Below are 24,718 nucleotides of genomic sequence, written 5' to 3'. Positions count from 1 at the left end.
ATTAGTATATATCGTAGTATATATTTTGTTAGTAAAATAAAAAACCTAAGTATTAATGTTAGTTAACGTTTAGCGTTTGAAGCGATACTATTGGTTATTTTTATTTACAAACACATTCCTCGCACATTATTTGTGGATATGCACCCTTAGATATTAAATGCTGGAGTGACGCCAAGTCAATGTACAAAATGTAATTGTTATTGATATTAATTATAAATGTTCGCACTTGCCTTTTGCAGCGTAAATTATACGCAATCAGTTTTATCGCATTTAGATTAAGAAATATGTATCAGAAAGATCGTACTAGAGCCAAAAAATATGATATAAGCCAAAACATTTTTTTTTCAGGGAACGAATATATATATACATATATATAAAAATGAATCGCAAAATGTGTTGGTAAGCGCATAACTCGAGAACGGCTGAACCGATTTCGATAATTCTTTTTTTATTATATTCCTTGAAGTAAGAGGATGGTTTTTATGTAGAGAAAACGTAAACATGTACCACGGGTGGAGCCGGGGCGGACCGCTAGTATACATATAAAAATAACATAATTTTATCTTTGGTTGGGTAATGGGTACATGCTAGGGCTAGAGCATTTCTTGGTCATGTTACTCCATGCTCTATAATGTTTAATTTTAACTTACATTAACTTTTGCTCGGTCAAATGTTACCACAATATGCTCGTGCACCGCACCGCAACATGGTGTGCGTTTCGATAAAATTTAAAAACGGCGAATGCTCGATGTTCTTTTAGAATCAAATAATTCTAAGTGGTTCTATAGACCTTCTAAAGGGACTTTCATCAGCCTATAGAAATTAAAATAAACGCTTTTTGTCCCTAGTACGATCTTATTAAATGCACCTCATTCATAGACATTAATAGACTGCAAATTTTGAACTAATACCACTAAATAGGTGCTAAATACTGACGAAAAGTAAAGAATAATGACTAACTAGGTTACAGGATAGACGAAACAGCATGCAAATATTTAAAATTGAACTAACAAAATTTGATAGTCCTTCACGGATCTTTTGGCACTTGGCCACTGTGGGTGTGAAATAAGCCCGAGTAAAAACAATTCCTTTGTTTCAGGGAAATTAGGTACGAAGCCGCTAAGCCGATCTTCAAATTATTAGGAAACTAGCTAATTTTCTTCAGACAGCGTTTTTGTTAGTTTGAGTTATTGAAATGAGATCATAAAATTATTCAAACAACAAACTCAACGATTTGTCATCAATTAGCCTTTTACAAGATGACGGTGTTAGTTCCCAATTTCGCCATGTGCCAGAAGATCCTTGTAGCACATTGACAGATACGTGACAATTTGCCGACACGCACTTGGCCAGCGTAGAAATAGGCTAATGAAACGAACTATCATAATATAAAGACTCATATTGTATTATAAATTTTCGACCATTAAAGTAATTAATTCTTATTGTAGGAACTATTAAAAAAAATATAATATGATTGTTTTGCTCGTTCAATATTCAATCGCCGGTTTGCACTTTGCACTAGGTAATTAACAATTTATTGTTAAAAATAAACCAAATTGTAGTTTAACTCGTGTAAAATAGGATATTGAAGCATTATGTTTAGTTTTAGCTAGTATCTGCGATATTAGTTACAAATACATATATACATATTGTTATATTAAAAACTGTTTTTTATTTTTTTACCCCTACCTCAGTATACCTTACCATGCCACTTTATATTACAGCAATTTCATACAATCATCGTTCTATAATATTTTATTTCTACATATATGACAAGATTCCTTTACATTGTTTTCTTAAAATAGATAAAGTAGTTAGTAATTATTTTTATGAGTGAATTAAAGGTTGGATGGGCGCTGAACTGATGGTATTCTATAGTTATACTTGTATACGTAGTATATTATTATTAGTCTGTGGTTATACAGTATAATTGATATAAACCAACATTAAAGTTAAAGCTAACTAAGTTTGAAGATTGTACCTACATAAAAATTTCTGTCTCTAAATATGTACTGTTAAAATCATATTGTTAAAATATGCTAAGCCGACGGAGGTCACTGGTTGACCCCGCACAGGTTTTTCCTAGTGGGTTAACCAGGGATTTACTACAATTTATATGAGTTGTAAGAAATTGTGAAACAAACAAATAAATTTGAAATTTGATTTGATTTATTAAATAATAGGCTTTATGGTCATTCAATAAACAATAATAACCTGTATATTCTGAAGTCATACTAGCTAAACGCTAGTCATACATTATGACTATCATCACTATCATCTATTGCTCAAAGATTTAGTTTTGACGTGGTTTTGACAAGTATTTGCAAGAATAATAATTTGATAAAAAAATATTAATTATTTAGCATTTTACCTGAGCCTAATATGACGGAATCTGTGGTAGCTTTTCAATAAATTTAAACATTTTGTTCAAATAGTACTTAGAAATTAATTAATAAGACCAAATCTTTCAGAGTACTCGTACAAAAACCCTCACTGAGAGTACAGAGTCAGTATCTACGGAAGGTCCTTTGGTAATTAAATCATTGACGAATATTCTTACTACACTTTAAATTTATAACCATAGTTAATGGAAATTTTATTTTCATTTCTTTATTTCCCAAATTCCCAACAGATTGAAGACAGATGGACAAACAACATAACATATCGACAGTTAGTGCTGTCCTCTTGCGTGGGAATCATACAACTCTGGTGGCATCCCTATCTTCACGACTTTACGAAACTCCTACCATTCCTTTTTCTGTACAATGTATTTAGTATATTTTTTGCTTATCCGATGTTTTACTTGGAGCTTGCTTTGGGCGTGGTATCAAAGAAAGGCGTATTGAAATGCTGGGATATGGCACCGATTGCTAGAGGTATTATTTACATATTGCCGTTACTTTAAAAAAAAGCCTATGGTAATCGTTATAGGTGTAGGTAACTAGTATATTTTAATGGAAGAGTGATTTCTGAAATTGATACAGAAGTTGTGAATTCATTCATAAGTTTAACAAACGAGAAAAAATCATCTTTTATTTTCTTATAATACTAGTTTAGGTAATACTTACCTAGCATAAATAATAAAAGCTAGTCTTTGCTCAAATAATTTTATTTCATAATAAAAAAACGCATTTTCGCATTTTATAATATCTAGTACCTACTAGAATAGCATAGTAAGTTAAAATCATCTCCAGGCATAGGTTTCTCAATGCTCATCACGTCCACATTCACGGTGCTCGCTCTCGGCATTGTCTCCGCGTGGTCTCTCGCGTTGACGGTGCATTCGTTCCACGCGTTTCTGCCGTGGCTGCATTGCGCGGCGGCAGCTAGCCCACCGTGTGCAGCGAGACACCGCCCTCTACCGACGGGCAGCGAAGTGCCCGCGCAGTCATTCTTTTTGTTAGTGTTTACTACTAAGCTACTACTGTACTACATATCTACTATCTACTATGTATCATCATGTAGGAACATATTACGGATGGTTTTCAAAAAATAAACCAACCAGTTGTTAACTATTTGGGAAAGAACTATAATGACACAAAAAGAGCTAACTACATGCTAACTACTACTTATTTATTACAATTCTCTTTAGCAATTTCGTCCTGAATTTGAAAAGAAACGGTCTTTCTGGCGGTTTGGGAAACGTTGTACCCGAATTGACTGTCTACTATGTTATAAGTTGGGTACTGGTGTACTTTATAGCTTGCAAGAGGATTTACAGCTATTCGAAGGTACTTATCGAAATATAATTAGGTATTGTTCTAGTTTTTTACAGTTATATTAGTACTTATGTAGATCATACATTGAAATGGAGGATGTGGGTTAAATATGTTTATAGTAATTATTAAGTATATTAATTATAATATATAATTTTTTCACAGATGGTTTTGTTTAAGGATGTTTTAGCCTACTTCGTACTATTTGCATGCGCAGTTGGTGTTTTTAGACTAAAAGGAGCGACTAGAATGTTTAAAGAGTGCGACTGGGGCGTGTTGTCTAATGGCCTGCAGGTTATAACCAGTATCATTACATAGATAATGGGTATTATGCATAGTATTTCATTTACCTATATTGTATCACACAATCACCTGTGATCTGTTCCTTGCAGATGCGTCAATAATTTTTAATAATCATAATTTTCGTAGTTATTTGTGAGGAACACAAATAAAATTATCACTTTTCGTATAAACCATCAGAAATAACTAAATCAATCAACCAATCTAATCAAAGAAATAACAGCTTACCTACCTACTTTTTGAGCAACCTAAGTAGGTATTAGCACGATTAATTATTTCAACAGATTTGGCGAGACGCGCTAGAATATTCCTTCCTACAGATGACTATATCACAGGGAACTCTCGTCATGTTAGGATCTTATAGTCTCAAACAGAAACACAAGCTTGCGAACACGGCGACTCTTGCGTTTGCCGTGTCTAAAAGTTGTTGTACCGGCAGCGCTCTTATACTAGGCGCAGCTCATGGTGCATTGTATGTGGATTATGATAATAGCACTAATATATGGAAAGGTAAGGTTTTAAGTTACTTGGATAACCGAGTAGAAGTTAGGACACATTTGTAAATATTTGTAATCAGCCTACTGCGTGCAAAAATTAAAAGACAGGAGTACCTAGTTACAAGATATGTCGTGGTTGCTTTTAGAATCGAAGTTAAATAGTTCCATTCAATTGGGGTTTTTTCGTTAGTTGGTTTGTTGAATTTGGTTTTTTCTATTCCTTAATAAATATCGTATGTATTTAAGGTGCATCATCATCAATGATAATATGGGCGGACTATGTGGCGCGGATACCGGGCAGTCAGTTTTGGTCTGTTATTGTGTTCTTCACGCTATTTGTTCTATCGCTCTCTTCAATGGTAATTGCTCCTATAAATTAAAATTATATACATATTATTAACATAATGAAAAATTGTGTCTTTTTTTAAGCAAGAGCGGTCAACCGGGCTGGGTCACCTGATTATAAACGATTATTTACCATAAAAAATACTAAATCGCCATTATACAAACATTATTTATTTATAATAGACGTTGATACTAATTAATTACTGTACATCTATAGGTATTATTGTCATTTGAGACTGAGCCAAGCCAAGTAGGTAGGTACCATGCATCCCTCGCAACGCATCCGCGCACATATCTTGTGGAAAAGCGCCCTTATTCCCAATTTATATGAACAAAATATAGGTAAACTGATTTAATTAAGTATAATAAAATACAATTTTCAGGCTCTACTGGTGCAAACAATAATATCTTCATTTACTGGACGATTGGTTCGGAAAATAACATGGGCGTTCCTTATTTTAATTTGTGTTCTATTTTGTTTCATTGGAATTATTACACTTTGTACACAGGTACAATGATATTTATATTAATATTTTATAGTTACTTACATAAAATTACTTATTCATTTAGAGATAATAATATTGTTAAAAAATTGGGTATAAAAAATAGGACTGCAATGTAAAGAAACGTAGTTTTTAATATTCAATCTTTCAGGGTGGTCTTTACATTTTGAATTTCCTCATGAGTTGGCCTGTATCAAAACCTCGTGTGCCGATAGCAGCGCTGGTAACATTTATCGTCACTTATGTCTATGGTCAAACTACGTTCTGTGAAGATATATATTTCGCGGTTGGGGAATACCCTTGTGTATTTCTGAGAATTTGCTGGGCGTTATCCCCTGTGATGTTATTGGTAAGTACTCTGGGCATGGTGTTGCTACTTACAATCTTAGATTAGGTTAACATTTAAAAAGCCTATTTTAGAAAAACTTAATAGGTAATTACTTCTAAATAATTCATAAATAGCATATAAGATAGAGTTGGTAATTTTCTTTCACATTAAAGTTACCAAACGGAGATAATATTATGACACACCTTCAATTTTACTCCGATTCATATTCAAAATTCTATTGTCAAATGCAGCATCTGAAAATACATTAGTATTTAATTATGTACAGTATACACTTCTATTGAACAATCAATTTCCCAAATTCTTGAATGACGACTTGAAACAACATTTCCTACAGGTTTTAGTAATCGACAGAATTTTTTGTCAGACCACCTTTCTATCGGGCATGTACCTCGGGCCGGCTGCTGAAGCTGCTGTGGGCTGGACGCTGGTTTTCATGACACTGCTGCCGATTGCGGTCGTTGTGTTACTGTACTTGGTGTTCAAGTTTAGAGTGCGAGTAAATATTCCATACGGTTACATTTAAAATATTATTTGTTGTGTACTGTTTGATTAACTTAGAATTTGTATATTATACACATAAAATTATTAGAAAGTTCTTTCTTATATCTAATTTTATTGATAAATATTCTTCTTTTCCAGAATATGCTGAATGAAAAGTGAGGGTAAATTGAGAAAAGGAAAAATATAAATAAAATGCATTTTTCAGAATGACACCATATTTTATTCACAAATTTTTCATAACACCAATTAGTTACCAAAATAAAGGATTATTTTATAGTTAGTCATACACACATTTAGTTTAACAACATAGGAATGTTGATCGTAATATATAACGCGTAATAGGTGTGAATTTAGATTTATAATTCGGCGTTATCTATTGCAATCAACAGGAGTATTTTTACACAAAACAACAGTTAAAACAAAACGGTTAAGCCGAGTACATAAATTAAATTATTCTTATACTGCAAATTACGCGTTGTAATTGACAGTAAGTTAATTTCAGTGTGATTGTAAGTGTGCCCCAGCCTTAAACCGATTTTTGTTTCAATGGGAAAAACACTCCTTAATACAGCCTTGGATCTTACCAGCTAAAACTAAACATAACTTAACGAACCTCTCATATAAAAATAATAAAATAGTTTAAGATAAGTATACTGTGTATATTAAACCTAAGTAGATAGACCGCTGACATATTCATTGTTATATAATTGATTTTTCTATTGCACAATTTGGTCTATGAAATAATTTAATGCGTTGAAATGGTTAGTCTTTAGCTCAATTCGTTCGTATCGCCAAGATTTCGTTCCGACTAGACTCGATTATCATGCGGTTACACTATGTACAAAAATCTATTATAAAATTAAAGACCCAATTCTGTATAGTACCAGCTAACTTAGTTCATGAATGAAGCACGCATACACTTGTATATAGAAGTATCTGTTTTATGTAAGTATGTAAAGTATTTTTTATTAAAATGCGTAATAGAAAGAAAGTATTTCATAGCTTAGAAAAGAATCGAATTGGGTCTAATTCATAGTGATGAGACGTCTAAATTTAAGTAAATTTAAAAGGAATATGTGATCTCAGTTCTCTATATATATTAATCTGGTATAAATATATTTTATACATATTACGATGGTTATTATTTGTGTATAGGAATACTGTGATACAGTAATATGAAAAGGAAATATTTATGAAATAATTCGATCGATTTTTGATCATTTGGTGATTTAACGAAATCATATTGACACAGAAAGTCAAACACAGCATGTGTGAATAGGGATGACGTATATGAAAACTTGCTTAAAATATACTAATCGTGCACAATAATAATCTTTTACGAAATTTTCAAAGAAAATGACAGTACTATTTTTGGGATCGATAGATCGATATTTTTGACCCACTGCGCAAGGAGGCTATTCATTTTTGATGTATTTTAACATTTAGATCTTACAGTACTGTGCACGATTAGTAAATAATAGAGAACAATTAAGAATGAGACTTGCTCACTTACCATCTCTATTCACACATAAAAAAGACGCACGTAATAATATATTTTGATCGGATTATATTAAAATTACTTTATTCAGGAACGTTACTAATTACAACAAACTAACAAATTATTATATACACCAATTTTGTTATATTTACATTGATCGAATGACAGAATTAATAATAATAATTTAATGAAGATAAAATCGTGCTTTCAGATATATAAATTATATTGATCAATAAAATTATTAATTTCTATTAATCTGTATATGCTAATTTTCACGTTTAAAAAAATAAAAACCACATGCAATAATAATATTGGCCCCCAGGCTTTAAAATAAAGTCAATCTTTCCACGAATTTAGAAGTACAATAAAATTCATAGATTAACAATAATAAAACCCTACAAAATATATATCTAAACGCACTATCCTATTCATATAAAGCATTTAAAATGTAATTTATAACATCAATCCCGCGTAAGATCACAGCCAACTGCGTTAGGATTGCGTGTTACAAATGCTAAAAATAACTTAGTCCACGTATTTCTAACATTTATCCGGGTTCTAATGGACTGATCAAGCTTTAGGCGCATCTTTGCTTACAATGTACAGATATAGATCATGTTTAAAAGGGACTTTTGCTTTTCATTTCAATTTTACGCTCAGCATTGGTCAAAAACCTTTCCCCATATAACTTAAAAAAGATTTAATTCCATTTTAGACAAAACTTTTTATTGTCCAAATCTATTACTATATTTAATTGAATGCTCATCTCATTTCTCCCTACCTACATTTAAAACCATCAACATAAAACTAAACAATTTCAAATATGAAAATATATCATACTATCGCCTCAAAGCCTGATCAGCTACGTCTTAAAAAAAAAACGAGCTAATGATTGAAGCATCTCCCGTAAATAAACTTAACTAAGGCAGCATTGTGGTTACGAACTTATCACTATTATAATGTGCTCGTTAAATTATAACAAACATTCAGGACCCTACACTCAGTCTTACACACGAGTGAACACACAGTCACAAGCTAGCTTACACGTAAATTATTCGATAGCTGATGGAGTATGGGAATAAACGTGACAATTCGAATAAAATAACGATTTATTTCAAAAATATCGATGGATAAACTAAAAATGAATGAAATTGTCTCATGGTACATTCGGACCCGTTTATTAAGTTTATTTAAAAATAGTCGCGTCTCTTTCTTATATTTCAAAGGACACGAGATAGAAATACATTTATACTCTTTACTCTTAGCAAGATATTCTAGAACAGGCCCTAAGTACTCATCGACGTCTTAAAGTTACCCATAAACAAGTACATTACTTCCTAAAACATTAACACCATAGACAAAGTATATTATCGCGTTTTATGTGTAAAGCCATGTGTTCACGAATATTTAAAAACAAAAAACCGTGCAATAAACGAAAATAAATTAACATTTGTGCATTGTCAGTGTTCACTGCGCTCTTATAAATTCGATATCTACGTTTATCATTTACGTAACTGCATCAATGCAAATACAACGAACGTCCTTTAAATCTTATAATAATTATTATAAGTCGAATTATTAAACACGTGAATGCTTTACGTTGCAACTTATTTCGTGATAATCCCGTAAATATACACTAATCAAGCATATATGTAAAGACAAAGACAATTCCAAATTGTCGCGATTTTCTATGCCATTGCATGGCGTTACGATAAAAATAGAAATTTGGCTCGATAACAAACATTTGTTAGTATGAAGACACCACCTAGCAATAGTGTGAATTATAATTATTGCCAATGTATCACTACTTACTATGAGCTACCCACAATCCGAAAACAACCGAGTTATACACAAAGGCTTATCGTTAATTGTTAATAATGTCCCAGTTACAACTAAACGCTATCAATTTTAACATTTAAATTGACTAAGTAATAAGACTACGCTTTTTTTAGTACACTTGGGTAATAAACCAAATGGTGCATTTTTTGTATGATTTTTTAACACTTAAAAGCTACATATATCAGCTGATTCGAAACTTATATTAAGGACATTCGCGCGTTCTCGGGCACAAGGAATAATTTACATCCACATTGCGTACAAATCGAAGTAACAACATTAGGTGAGATCAGACAATTTTAGTGTTTAATGCGAACACAATAAAGACCAGCGATTTAAACGATTTTCATACAATGAATTGCGTATTACGCATTTTAACTTCACGGTATATCCACACTTATTTATTGGACGAGATAGTGGACACGAAAAAGCAATAAAAAATCTATTTATCGCTGATTTTTATAAATGTATACAAAAACGGCGATGCTTAGCACGTACCAACACAAATATTCATAGACTTTAAATTTAGCACATCTAACATTAAGAGTAGTAAAACTTTCGCGATGAAAATTTCAATAACAAAACGATAGATTGTGGATTTAGAATAATAATATTAAAAACAGACGTTCACGAGAGACCAACGGCCGGATAACATATATTTCAACAATTACAACAATATTATACAATCTGTAGCGTCACACCCTTGTCCATATCACATGTTTAGGCACATTCCATACAACACCGTATTACACCACGATTTCAAACACATTCAAAACACTGGCCACTATTCTTTTTTTTTTTTAACGCAAACACATAAATTGCAAAAAAAAAGAAACAAGTTCCTTTTTCAAATCGCAATATGCTTCGCAAAAAAAAAAATAAACAGGCGATGTTTGTTTTCATACTAATGTATAAGACAAGGCAACCAAATATAGTTCATTTACAGCTAACCATACGGACATTCATTGTAATTATAATAATTACGTGTCATGGACGCTTCAAACCAAAAAGGTAGCAGTCTATTGCTTGAAAAGCAAAGAAAAAAAAAGAGTCAATTTTATGTATTGAAAACGCGGTATAATTCCAACAGAGCACCATATCCATCTCCTATCAACAATCTCAAGTAAATAATTCCATTTCTCATTGAAAATGCATCCTGGTATGTTATGTACATACGAATTTTTCACAAACTATGTACAATTTTGACTGTTTCAACACACTTTCCTGTAATCCCAGCTTTGTACTTTCTAATTATAACCATATCGACACTCGACCCGAAATTTTTTTATATTTTTTTTACACTTTATAGCACAACATTCATGCCGCAACCTCCAGTTATAAATATACACAGATGATTTATTTACAAAAACCGACAGAGTCAGGACAGCACTCATAAATAATAATAAAAAAACTAGAAATTAAAACAACAAACACCCCCCAATAGTATGTACACGAATTTCATATCCAAATATAGATTATAAATTTTACAGTTTAAAAATCAAAATGTCGCCATTTTGTACTTTATACACGGAAATATATACACATTAGCTTAAGTTATAATAATTACAAGCATCCAAATGTAAATTTTGAAACGGAAAAATCACCAATCAATAGTATTGTAATTTTACAGGATGAAAACATAAATAGTTAGTCTATTTTACATATACATTTTCGTTGTGCTGTTATGTAGGCACAATATAATTTTCGATAGCAATCAACTACAATTTATTGGCAATCGAAATATACAAATAAACCGCGATTAAAACGTTACTCTAGCACTTATTTACATTATTTTATTTTTACACTAATCACTGAGTCTTAGGTCTCAAATTTAGGATTTCCAAGTTGTGAAATATAGGATATTCTCCATATATAGTTCCGTGTGGACAGCCACTCGCGCTATTCTTGTCATAATACCTGAAAAATAAAAGTCTATGAGTACAATATCTCTTTTATTTTTGTTTTGCGTATTCTAATTGATTGTATACTCAGTTCTGTTTGTCCTCACAATGTTTTATTTTTATAAAACATTCAGAGACGAAAAATAATAGCATCATAGTAAGTTTTAAATTGGAAGAAATATGTATGAAACTATCTTCTTGAATGCATTTCTGCCACATTTACATACAATACAATCTAAGAGCGTATACGCACTATGCGGGTAGCCGCATTGCGGGTAGCCGTCCGGCTGACCGCAAGCACAATTATGTACGTAATATTCATTTCTATGCGCACTGCGATGTGGCTACCGCAAACCGCGCAGTGCGCATAGAAATGAATATTACGTACATAATTGTGCTTGCGGTCAGCCGGACGGCTACCCGCAATGCGGCTACCCGCATAGTGCGTATACGCTCTAATAGTATACTAGCCAATACAATCTAATATTAAATAGCGAAACTTTTAATGTAATGAATTTGATGCTGTTGTTTATTTATTTGATAGGTTTATCGACACAACCATCCTATTAACAAAAAAGAGAGAGGGCGATGGCCCAGGGCGACCAATTCTGGGGGGGGGGCAAGGTCTGAAGTTGCGAACACCTCAAGTGGGCGCCAAAATATTTTCACCCGGGGTGTCAGTGGCCCTTACACCGGCACTGTGCTTCAGTTATAAACATACTCTACAACACACATGTTTAATGAAGTACACACCGCGACTGGTTGCCCAACGTGTACACTTCTATTCCGGTTTGCCCGCAGGCCTGTTGTGAGCTGGTAGTGTATCCTGTCTCCTGTACATCAGCAGGTACGGCATCCGTGGGGGCTTCGGCTTCAGCACTTGGGCATCCGTCACTTGGGTCACCGTGGAGTCATCATACCTGAAATTGCATGTGCTTTATATTGTACGGATTGTTGTATAGTGGTTAAAGAGTGTATTTTGTGTGTGTACTCAGTTGTGGTTGACCTCATTGCGTTATATTATAACATTCAGAGACGAAAAATAATAGCATCATTGTAGATAATTATGCAATAGAGCATGCTTTTTAAATCAAAATCGATTTTATTATTAAATTCATGAACTGTTTAAAACATATGTATCTAATACTTTATTCCTTCTCCTTAACAATAGCTATGTTGCTACTTTTCATAGAACTCCATAATAAATAATAATTTTGACAAAATTCTTTGTAACGAAATTAATTAATATACTATTTGTTTAATGTCTAATAATTTGAGATAATGCATAGCTTGTGCTCGTAGTAATATCAAAATATAATTTTTTTTTACTTTATTTGTAATCACTACATAGTATAAAACAAAGTCGCTTTCCCTGTCCCTATGTCCCTATGTCCCTATGTCCCTTTGTACGCTTAAATCTTTGAAACTACGCAACGGATTTTGATGCGGTTTTTTTTAATAGATAGAGTGATTCAAGAGGAAGGTTTATATGTATAATAACATCCATTAAATAGTGGAGAAGTACTGTTATTTTTGAGGTTTCTAATGTGATGTCGTAAAAAATTACATTTTTTCCGCTTACATTGCAAACGCAGGCTGAACCCTACGATTTTTATGAATATAATGTACTAAGTATTATACACATTTAAAAGGTCTACAGAAAAGTCCGCGATGATATATGTCTATCTCTTATGGATAACCCACAATAACTTTTTTTTGTCATTTACTTTTTACGACAAATAATGGCTAATTTTCGATGCGATTTTAACCAATACAGCATTAATCCTTAACCAATTAAATACCTTGAATACATTGTTCATTTAATATAGATCTATATGGCCCTTTACACCGTATGATTTAAGTGAATATTTTCGAAGATATTACAGATTTAAAAATTGCGGGACGTAGCGTTTGCGGCGGTAGCGGCCGGCCGCCCGGCTATCTATTTTATACCCGTACGAAGTCGGAGCGGGCCGCTATGTTTTTATATACAACGTTCACAGTTTTTCTGTAGTGTATTTAGTATCAGCATTGCACCCGTGCGAAGCCGGGGCGGGTCGCTAGTAACATATAAAGTAACAATGTTATACCTAATCCAGCCAGCTTGTCCATGATAAGTATCAGTCAGGTAGTGTCCCTTGACAGCCTCCACTCCCTCATGGTATACCACCGCAAATAGTTTATATAGACGCTGCTTTGATGTGTATTTGGACGACATTATTTCTGAAAATATAACAATTTACCATATTAGATTAATTCTCATATATTTCTACAATATTGACTAGATTTCAGTCTTATTCCTGTGTTGTTAAATGATTTGATTCTTTATCAATTTTGCAGTTTCTTCTATGAAACATACTATTTTACATTTTAGAGGTATGGCATTATGTAAGTTGAATGGCTATGTCGTTTTAATTACACTAACTAATGGAATAGCATCAGGATTATGCAATTGCTAATCCAGTTTATTATCTTGTGTGATTACATAAACTACTACCATGTCACAACACACATCATTATATATACATATATATTATTAACATTATTATATTTATATATATGTTTTTTGAGATAAATTCTATTTTGATTAATGTGCTTTGCATGATCATTACATAAGTCGCGCCTGTCCCTCTTTAAGTACGCTTAGATCTTTAAATTACTCAGATTTTGATGAGTTTTTTTTTTAAATAGATTGAGTGATTCTTGAGGAAGGTCTGTTATATAATTAATTAAGTTTTCTACACAAAACGATAATTCTCGTAACAAATACTCACTAGGATCGATCTTCAGATCAATCGGGAAGTCAATGTTCTTGACGATCTTGGCGGTGTGTCCCTCAGAGTCCAATTGGAAGCACTTAAGATGTAACAGTAGGACAACTGGTAGTTGTTCCAAGGAGAGTTGTTGCCATGCGTCTGATACTCCTTCTAGTGTGTCCTTGCCTGCTAGCAGTTCGAGAGCATCTTTCACTGTTGTGGACCGCTGGAAAGGAAAATATTTATAAGTTTATATTATTAGTGAAAACACAATTCATCAATGTCAAAATATTTTCATACATTTTAATTTTTAATGTCGGTAACTATAGTTTAGTTTATACACAATATGAAGAATACTGCACACATATTTCAATGCCTTGTTTGTTATTTTCTTATTTGGTTCACAAATTGGATTGGATTGATATAAATAGGCTTTTAACATTAGCAGTGTAATTCTTAAACTGGTGAGCAATCATGCAGATTCGCTTTAAAATTCGCACTCACAAATCTGCAAAAAATCTTTGTTGGGTCTCTGCTCGCCGCAACGATTGCCGTTTGATGCGTCCATTTGTGTAGTGTGGAAGATGACAAATATGTCCACAAATGGAGCTTAATTTCCTTTAACCGTGCGAATACGGGACGCAAGTAAGTAACCTCATTGTTCACAAATGGGTAATTCTCATTGAACCGTGCGAATATGGGACGCGAGTAACCTAATTGTTCACAAATGTGTAATTCTCTTTCACCATGCAAGCTTGTCCGCGAGCTGTTGCTAATATACGTAACAAACAGGCACCTCAATGTCGAGCTGCAGCGTGAAGAAGGGCTGCACCGCGTCGGTGACGTCGTGGTGCGGCGCGCGGTGCAGGCGCAGGCGCGTGCGGCCGCGGAAGATGTCCGCCACCGGCGTGCGGCGCGCGCACCAGCGCCGCTCCACCGCGCCGCGGTTGCGCGGGCCCATCACCTGTACAAGAAAATTGATTTTAATACTAGCTACTGCTAAATACTATAAAGAAGGTGAGTAATTAAGCTTTCTACTGGTGAAAGAATTTTTGAAAATAGTTGGGTAGTTTATGTGTGAAAACATCACAAACAAATATAATACAAAAACACAATGTTTTTTTAGTTAAAACAAAACCCTCCACCTTCGACTAAAAAAACAATTTCGAACAAAAAAAAACGCACGCAGAGCTAGTTAAATATAAAGCTAATCGCATAAACACTATTTTTGTTATATATATGTAGTACTATATTAAATTTTTTTTAATTCCTCAAGCAGTTTTCGAGTTAAATATAACGATTTTTTTTTTCTTTATAGTATGTAAAAATATCCATACCTTCCATTCATCATCATCATCATCCTCTTCAGGAGGCTGCTCTTGTGTGACGACGCCATTCGGTTTGCCATTCGTTTCTTTTGGTTCATCTGGCTCCACCAACTTAATCAGCTGTAATATTAAAGGTTTAAATGTTAAATATTTTCTTAAGTTTGTAATTTTTTTTTACAAAAATTTTTTAAACAGGACAAGCAAGCAATCTACTGAAAAACTATCACTTAAAAGTTTGGTTTTGCACAGTATTAATTAATAGTAACAAAAACTTATTTATATAATTTTATGAGCTTCCCTTATACACCCACTTACTAGTAATCTACAGTTTAATAAAAATATAAAAATCTAAAACAAACCTCAAGCATTTCATCATTCAGAGAGTTGAGCAAACAACCCAGAAACTCTTCGGCGTCCTCTTGCCTGCCCTCCTGCGAGCCGGGGAAGGGTCTCAACGCCCTCAGTACCCGCAGACCGGCAGATCCGTCGAGCGGAGGTCCGGCCGGTACGGACACTGTGCTGTTGGTCGCGTCGCCACGTGTGCGTCGGTTCGGACCGGACAATGGACTGAACTCGTAGCATAGTTCCACCCTGGAACATATTGCTTGTTTGAGGATCATCTTAATCTTAATACTATTATAAAGGCGAAAGTTTGTAAGTATGGATGTATGGATGTTTGTTAATCTTTCACGTAAAAACTACTGAACCGATTACAATGAAATCTAGTAAAGTATAATTGGAACAACATTTTTCACATTGGCTTTGTAATGTAATTTGTAATGGTAATTTGAGTTGATGTTGTATTATATGGTTGAAAATGATAATAGGGTTTAAAACAAAAAAGTTAAAATGATTGTTATGCTGATATCAAAGAGTATAGTTTGGAGAAGCAATTACTTTTGAGTATGATTATGTTATTTTATAAACAAGAATCCATGTTACTTCACCACAATAGAATAGATAAGAAAAAATTAATATATCAATTTGATAAAAAACCTAAGAATAAAAAACTCAATAGCAAAAAAAATTACATGTAAATAACTTGTTTGGAATTTAATGATGATGTTTACAACTTACATTGAATCAATAACAGGCGTGCTAGACTTGCCGCGACGGGTCTGGTAAGGAAGTGCCTTCAACATGTTGTAGAAAGGTGGACAAGCAATCAGCGCTTGTAGGATCGCGTTCACGTAGCAATAGTTAGAACGATTGGTGAGACCACGCGGTAACAGCGACACAGGCCTGTTGTCCAATGTGTATTTGGCAAGGAATTCTGAAATATTTGAAAAAAGATATTAATTATCAAAATATAATTTACTGATAGTAAAATAAATCATTATCAAAATGTGGAAATACAATATTTACCTCCCATTCTATACGAATTTGGGTCATCACTGAAAGGCGACGGCTGGATAGTCACAGCTGGAGCGGCTTCTTTCTGAATAGGAACTTCGCGAACTTCTGTAGGCGTTTGCGTCGTTGGCTTGGCAGCTGTGGGAGTGCTCATACTGCTAGCAGTATTTACAGATGTTTTCTCTGAGTAGGAAATTGTCGGTTGACTCGCTACTGTCGTTGGCGGTTTGGAAACGGGAGTTTTGTCAACTCCGACGCTTTGCAGTGGCGATGCGTCAAAAGGTGGTACTTTTGCAACTGGCTTTTGCACATTGGGAGCCACTGGTGGGGTAACTGTGGTTGGACTGATAGGTTCTTCCACACACACGGGCACAGGGGCTGGCGGAGTCGTCGTTGTTACGGTGGAAGGTTTATTGGAGAAAAGACTCGCCCATGATTTGCCGGGAGCAGGTTGGGGTTGTTGAACAACTGGAGCAGGTGTTGTATCAACCCTATTACGAGGGGTGGGTGGTGGTGGGAAATCAGACGCGGTAGGAGCCGGGGGAGGAGGTTGTGGTACCGGCGGTGGTTCAGGCACTGAAATCACTTTACGTGAATGTGCGAAGGGTGACTTATTAGTCACAATCAAAGGAGGCCCTTGCGCGTGTAGCGTGATAGAAATCGGCATAGGAGCTTTGCTCGGCGGTAGAGGCGGTTCGCGTTTCACGTGCTCAACAGGTATATTCTTCTCGCCATCAGCATTTTCACTAGAAGGTGAACGGTTAACCATGCCGTCACGTTTCTGTCTATTTCCGAATGGAGCTTTAGGAGTGGAAACAGATTGCTGTACTGGAACAACAGTAGGTAGTTGCGGTTTCGGTGGCTGTTTTCCCACTGAGAAAGGCGCATTTGGCCCTTTAGCAGCTTTGTTAACAACTGGCGGAAGTTTAGCACCAGCATTTTGAATGTTAGCAACTGGTGGTGTTGGATAAGCTTTTGGAATATTTTGAATCTGATTAAGATCTTGTATTTTATTTTCAGGTGTCCAAGCGGGTTTAGTCGGGTCCACTTTACTTGCTGGCGAAATTTTATCACCAGCATTGAGTTTAGCATTTGCATCATTTTGCCTGTCTTGTTTTGGACTCCCAGGTCCTTTTGTGATTTTGAGATCTTTCATCGGGAGTGATTCGACGGGACCAGCCGCCGACGTGGTAGCCGTTGATATCACAGGCTGAACCTTCTGATCTTGATTTTTATCATTGTTAAAGTTCTTGTTGTGTTGCCCCTGAACGAAATTTTTCGCGTGCACATTAAACTGATGTGGGGCGGTTTGATGTGGCGGTTGCGGCATCGGCATCGGGGCGGGGTGATGCGGTGGCGGAATGAACATCGATGGCATATATTCAACGCCACCTTCGACCGGCGGGCCGTAAGGCGGAGCGTAGTGTGCCCCCGCGTAATAAGCCTCGACCGCCTCCTGTTCCATTACCACTTCTTGTGAATATTCATCTGGACCCTTCTCTCCAGCTTCGCCCTCTATCGGGATCGGGTATTCCGGATAGTAAGGTGGATACGGGTAGGGTCCGTACACGAGCGGCTGATACATCGGCAGATGGTATAGAGGCGCGCCTTGAGCTTGAGCAGCGGGATAGTACTGTGGATATTGAACATAGTACGGCGGTTGCGGCTGCGGCGGAGACGGGGGCCGCTTGTTGCGTCTGTCGCGCCTGTGGTTCCGTGGCGGGCGGTCGACCGGTTGCTGCGGCACGTACTGCTGCGGCTGGTAGTACTGGCCCATGTAGCCGTGCACGTTGACGTTGGCGGTGACCTGGCTGACGTACACGTTGGGCGGCGCGACGGGCCACTGGTGGTGCGGCGGCGGGTAGGCGGGCGGCTGCGCGTACGGCGGCGGGCCGGCGCGCTGCGGCGAGTGGGGCGCCATCTCGCACTCGCCGCCCGACAGGCTGTCCAGACTGCTCGACACGGTCGGTGGGCCCGCCGTGCTCGATGAACACGATGACACGTCTGACGGTTACAATGTACAATGTTCTATAATATGCACTTTTGAAACTATTATAAAGAAGGAGAATATAATATTTGTGTAAAAAATCACATTATTTTATTTCTTAACCCATTGAGCCCCAAGCGGCCCGATCGGTCCCATACACAATAGATTTCCTATTGTGTCTGTGGTTCGGGGCCTGAGTTACTACAGCTTTGATATAATTACATATTTGAAAAATAACAAAGTCTTACATAAATCAAAACAAAGATAAGCTCTAATTAACATTGGACTCAATGAAAATAATTAAATTTAATGGAATTTGGCACTATTGAATTTAGTTCTCCAAAAAAGAAGTTTCTATTGTTGTATTAAATACATACCTGTAGTAGGTTCGGTCCAACCGTTCTGTCCGGCGGACGCGATTTTAGGAGTTTTCTTGAACAGCGCGCACTGCAAACTGCTCAATTCCGCTTCTTTTACATCTGACAAGTCTAGGAACTGATATTCCTGGAAAACGTCACGCATATTTATAGATACGAGATATATGTACAATTATGCCACAACCATTTACTAATTACATGAAAGTGGAAAACAGATTGATTTAAGCAAAGAATGTGTGCTAAATTTTCCAATTTTGCTTTAGAATAGTCAATTCCTTCATAACATTGCTCAGCCAAAGCTTTGCATGTCCATAGATTTCAATAAGACATGCTTAAAGAAAAAATGTTTTTAAGTGTATAATTTATGCACTTTTATTATGAACATCGAGATTGTAACCTTGAAGTTATTACCTGGAACTAATTTGACCACTTAAATTATAATTTATCAATAAAGGAAATGTACCCACAAGAAACAGAGTAAAATACCTGATTTGCAACTTACTTTACTATTATTAGTAGTTTTGATCCATATATCTTCCTTTTGCATATTATGGAAGAATGAGACATCTATGTAAATATTGTGTAATATTTGATTCAATAATTTCTTTAAGTTATTCAATTTAGCAATGAGGTTTTTAAATTTTAGTAAATATGTATATGTACTGTATAGTATGATAAATTCATTGTAATATCTTAATTTAATTTGATTTTAACTATAAATTATCAATATCTTCATATCTTACAAAATTATAACAACTTTTATGGTAATTCATCCCAAAACCATTAACCATGCCTCCAATGATAAATTATGCCATCAATTTTTAAAAAACTTATGCCCAACCTTATGTCTACTTTCACTTTTTGATATTTGCCACACAATACAAAATGTTGAGAATTTTGGATACAATACAATAATCATGCAGCAATGTCTTATGTATGTCTGTCTTCAAAAAATATTTTTTCTCGATTCTGGGCCGATTTTTCAATGCCCAGATAAACAGCTAGATAGACTTTATTCTTCAGTTAACAAAATATTCAATTTTTCAATAGACGAATAGGACTTATATATCGAATAACTACGTTATTTGAGGAATAAATCTATTTGCCGCTCCAACGGCCAGATAGCGCGCTATTCGACTGTTAGGCGTTTGAGTTGACAACTGACGCGTCAAATTTGAGATATTTTCGTATGTCATAACATAGAGCGTAGAATTATTAACAATTAAACCTCTTTCTATATAATTATTATCAATTAAAATCATATTGAAATTGATGTTTTTGATAGTACTGATGACCATGCTATTGAAAATTTGCCGAACGCTGCCTTTAAGTATGTCGTTTCCATCGTAAAATATATAAATTGAAACACATATTTAACCAAACTCTTTACTCGAATCAAAACAACAATCAACAATCATAGAAGACAAGTGCACTCCTGACGTGAGTCATAATGACGGTTGTTGACAAATTGCAAGATTTGACTCTATCCCGCTCTAACCTGACTAATTTAATATGTTTGTTTCGCCACTCCGAGAGCAGTGCTGCCAATATGGAAATATTTGGTCAGATAGTTATTCATCAAATAAATCACGATTGAAAAATAGGCGAGCCGTAATGAGTTAGATAAATAATTGAATAAATCTATTCGAGGGGTAGTTATTAGACTGTTTATCTCGCGATTGAAAAATCGGCCCTCTAAAGAATAAAATACCATTTATTATAAAATAAAGTAAATAAAACTGAGTGGATCAGAGCACTTCAGTATCTTATGTAATTGTAAGTACTTTATAAGTAAATTGAGTTTTGGAAGCTAGGAAAAATGCCAATTTTATCCTATTTTACACCTCAGTATTACTTTTCAGGTTAATATTCATTATGATAATATCATCTTTCTTATATTTGGAATTATGACTTCAGGCCCTTTTAAAAGTATTTAGGATGATAATTAATTATAACACTATGATAGTTGTTGCTTGTATGTGTATAATTTTCTATATTAATTGCATGTGCTTATAATCATCAAACTTTCATAATATGAATGTTTAAAAGTATGATATACAGTGTAAACTCTATATAACGTCACTTAAGGGACCGTGCATTTTTCGACGTTATAGAGAGTGGTCGTTAAATGGAGAGAAAGGGAAAATTGCATGATTGGTCCCGAGACAGGAATATTATTTTGACATTGCCTATGAAACCATGTTATCATCGCTTGATCAAGGTCTTCATATTGAGGTTTCTTCAATTTTTTGGCAGATCGTCCATTTTCTTCGGCATGCAGAATTTTTCTTTATTTTTCTACGACTGCATTTCTGAGAATCTTCGGTATGTCAGTAAAAAATAATGTACACAACTACATTTTCATTGATTTCGGCAACTTAGTCAGTACAACCTAGTCCTAGTTCCTAGTGGTAATGTCTTATTGTGGTCGTTAATTAGAGTGAGCGTGATGCTATATGGAGTGTATTATTGTATAGACAACAATATAAACCAACCAAAGTCGAGAAATCTTGACGTTATACGGAGTTTGACGTTAAATGGAGTGTCGTTATATAGAGTTTACACTGTAGCTTAAAATTTATTATATTGAATAGCAGTTATATTGCAATTAAATAAGTTGTTCTGAAACTGAGTTAATCTTTAATCCCTCAGCCCCCGGAATCACAGACACAATAGAAAATCTATCGGTGGTCAAGGGGTTAAATATTTAAATATAGAGTAACTAACTTCCGCCCACGACTTTGTACATGCATCCCCGTTTTTCCCTGTTCCCGCAAGAATTTCGGGCAATCCTTTCTTAGCGGATGCCTACGTCCTAACATCTACCTGCCCGATTTCAGCCCAATACGTCCAGTGGTTTGGGCTGTGTGTTGATATATACTATATCAGTCACCTTTGAGTTTTATATATTATAATAGATAGATTTTAATAACTGCAAATAGACTAGAAATTCACAATTGAATCAAAGTTCTATTTCTTGTGAGTGATTGGATAATGGATAATTTTTTACTCTTTCAAATGAAAACCACTTAACAGATATTGATAATACCCCGCAGGGTAGCTTATGTACCAGAATAATACACAAGCTTAGATTATATTCATTTATACTTAATATTTGCTTGATAAGCCATCCATTGCTTTAATCCAATTATGATTTTTTTCCAATATCTCCGTAACGTAAATGAATGTAATACAATAAGACATAATGTTCTTAATTAAGTCAGTCTATATTATGATAAAAATACATTTGCTCCACGATACTAGGAAATATACTCTCAAGAAAAGTTGATTAGTAACATACTGTATACATATGAGCCAATATGGCATTTCAATTACTTAGTGACCTATCACCTACTCATAATGCTTCCTATACATTCTCTCTTTTTATCAATATCTAATTAAAGATATTATTGTTTCCATGATTCTGGGTACAACTATTTCTGCATAAGATCAGAACAAACTAAAAATAACAGGAGCTCATAATTATCATAGGTATATGGCTGTCCAATGTCCAACTCATTATACAAAAAAAAAATACTGAAGTTGTAACCTACTAATACATTTTCATTATTATTGCATCAGTGTAAAAAGAAACACTGTAATAGATTTCTACAACTGGGTAACCTTGAAAATACCGCAAAATGAACAAGAATGACACTCAATTTATGAACATTGAACTTCTGTCAAATTTATAGGTTACTTGTATGTCCCCAAATGCAAATCATGATATAATAAGCGTAATAGTAAAAAATATGCTACGTTTGTATCAACATTTAGCATGCAAAATCATTTTCTAAAAAAATTCCTTAGCCGATTTAACAACAACAACAAGTCCGTCTAAGCACATGTGGTTTGTCAAGTAATGCGATGCAATGAAATAGTGAAAATGACATACCTAGAACCCATGTTTACTGATTATTTCCAACACAATCACCGGGACTTAAAGCATGATTTTTTCAGCATCTATTTCTCTGTCGTAATTAATACAAAGCTTCAAAATGTGCGGAGCATTTGGAGGACTATAAAATGGCGTAACAACGCTCAGTTGCCGGGTGCCATGTATTGACAAATCAACAAACTTGACTTTGTGTAACCCCAGAAGGAAACATTTACTAATGAAACTATTAACACTTACCTCCCACGTGCACACATTTTCTGGAAAGAGATTTTTTCTAATATAATGGCCAGTTTCAATATCACCAAAACAAGAAACAAAAGCCAAACAAAATTATAAGTATATTGCTGTAATTATATAATGCTTACCGTTTTCATCAAATCCATGGCCTTTTACAGAACACCATTACGAATTTTATTGCCTTTTATTACATATGTAAAATTACTGCGGCTTTGTGGAATAAAAATCTTGAAACGGGATGAACGTCGAGGCCATGCACTCACCGACACATAACAGGATGTGACAAATGCCGCGCCATTTTCAATTTTATTTTATGAGCCAATCACAGCGCAATATTCTTAGCATAGACAAAATGAAGAGAGTACGCTGCCATTTGCAGAATGTCCGGAAGCTACGCACAAAATTTTATTAATGTATTTTTTTAAAGCGGTAATGTTAATTATTATGATGTTTTTGGAAAAAAGGTAAAAAATAAATATTTAATGATTTAATATAGAAACATTGGGCATTGCTTTTACTAACTTGAATAAAATATACTCTTGATATAAAATAAAAGCATTGTCAAAAAGGCCTGTATCACTTTTAAATATTTCTAAATTTTAATAAAATAACTAAAAGGCGGGAAGAACCACAGGGACGAACAATCAAACAAAAAGGAGTAGGTAAGCACAGATCTGCACAGATATTATACCACACAGTATAGGCAGTTCTGAATATAAATTTAGAAACTAAGCAAGGTCTGCGTTAATATTAATTATTCTTTTAATGATATAAGGACACAATAATATTATGCTTAACATTCACGAAGGTTCTTCCAAAATTGCGATTGCATATGGGCGGCGATGATCACCTAACATCACGTACCGCCCGCTCCTTTGCTGGTTGTCGAATAAAAAAAAAACTAATGGATCTGCCTGGATCTGGCTCTGCAGTTGATGTCTGTGATGACTTGATGAGTTGATGGTCAAGAGATTCATAAAACATTTATCAATAATAATTAATGGTCAATTAATAATAATTATCATCGGACAGGAAGAAATTTTCGCCTGTTTTGCAGAAAATGAGTAGAATATGTATAAAAGTCGACGCAATATTATTATATTTTGAAAATCCTAGTTAGTCTGAATGTTTTTTTTTTAATTTTTGTCAATATATAATATTATGTCCGTTCTATTTCTACTACAGTACTATTCTGTGCCACTCTTATTTTTAAGTAGAATGAAAATAATTATGAAAAAAAAGCAAAACCACAAAACACAACACTTAAAAAATCACCTAAAAATTACTAAGTAAGTACCTACAGCAATACGTGACCCACTTTCTCTAAACCATTATA

At 34.6% G+C, this 24,718-nt stretch overlaps 3 protein-coding genes across 5 annotated transcripts in view; 2 read left to right on the top strand and 1 right to left on the bottom strand.

Annotated features, from left to right (window-relative positions):
• LOC149483863 (regulation of nuclear pre-mRNA domain-containing protein 1B) overlaps window positions 1-24,718 on the top strand; it is a 155,383-nt gene that overhangs the window by 7,631 nt on the left and 123,034 nt on the right. The window contains exon 7 of one of the 2 annotated variants that reach the window (XM_089701351.1): window positions 1,100-1,670. The exons of the other annotated variant lie outside the window; for it this stretch is intronic. Within the exon in view, the coding sequence (XP_089557477.1) occupies window positions 1,100-1,143 (44 nt within the window). The 3' untranslated portion in view covers window positions 1,144-1,670. Of the gene's footprint in view, window positions 1-1,099; window positions 1,671-24,718 lie in introns of those variants that run through there. 2 annotated transcript variants of the gene reach the window in all.
• Window positions 2,324-6,415, top strand: LOC149483867 (sodium-dependent proline transporter-like). The gene is made up of 12 exons (XM_089701314.1): window positions 2,324-2,397; window positions 2,472-2,531; window positions 2,633-2,876; window positions 3,195-3,399; window positions 3,593-3,731; window positions 3,882-4,010; window positions 4,301-4,526; window positions 4,760-4,872; window positions 5,242-5,367; window positions 5,513-5,710; window positions 6,045-6,206; window positions 6,350-6,415. The coding sequence occupies exons 1-12, from the start codon at window positions 2,383-2,385 to the stop codon at window positions 6,368-6,370; spliced, it is 1,638 nt and encodes a 545-aa protein (XP_089557440.1). The 5' UTR covers window positions 2,324-2,382; the 3' UTR covers window positions 6,371-6,415.
• Window positions 10,438-23,668, bottom strand: Usp10 (ubiquitin specific protease 10). 2 transcript variants are annotated; one of them, XM_089701312.1, is made up of 12 exons: window positions 23,511-23,668; window positions 23,383-23,402; window positions 19,248-19,374; window positions 16,896-18,887; window positions 16,608-16,803; window positions 15,890-16,121; window positions 15,540-15,650; window positions 14,999-15,166; window positions 14,221-14,428; window positions 13,537-13,669; window positions 12,200-12,366; window positions 10,438-11,462 (listed from the first exon to the last, which is right to left on the bottom strand). In XM_089701312.1, the coding sequence occupies exons 4-11, from the start codon at window positions 18,802-18,804 to the stop codon at window positions 12,228-12,230; spliced, it is 3,096 nt and encodes a 1,031-aa protein (XP_089557438.1). In that variant the 5' UTR covers window positions 18,805-18,887; window positions 19,248-19,374; window positions 23,383-23,402; window positions 23,511-23,668; the 3' UTR covers window positions 10,438-11,462; window positions 12,200-12,227. The 2 variants fall into 2 exon arrangements, with proteins under 2 accessions (XP_089557438.1, XP_089557437.1); XM_089701311.1 differs by lacking the exon at window positions 23,383-23,402.

This window comes from Colias philodice, chromosome 12, assembly GCF_061535455.1.
Source record: "Colias philodice isolate Cphi_HAF_F1 chromosome 12, ilColPhil1 Martin Lab GWU primary, whole genome shotgun sequence".
In the NCBI taxonomy this organism is placed as follows: Eukaryota; Metazoa; Arthropoda; class Insecta; order Lepidoptera; family Pieridae; genus Colias; species Colias philodice.
This window is presented reverse-complemented; position numbering and strand designations above follow the sequence as displayed.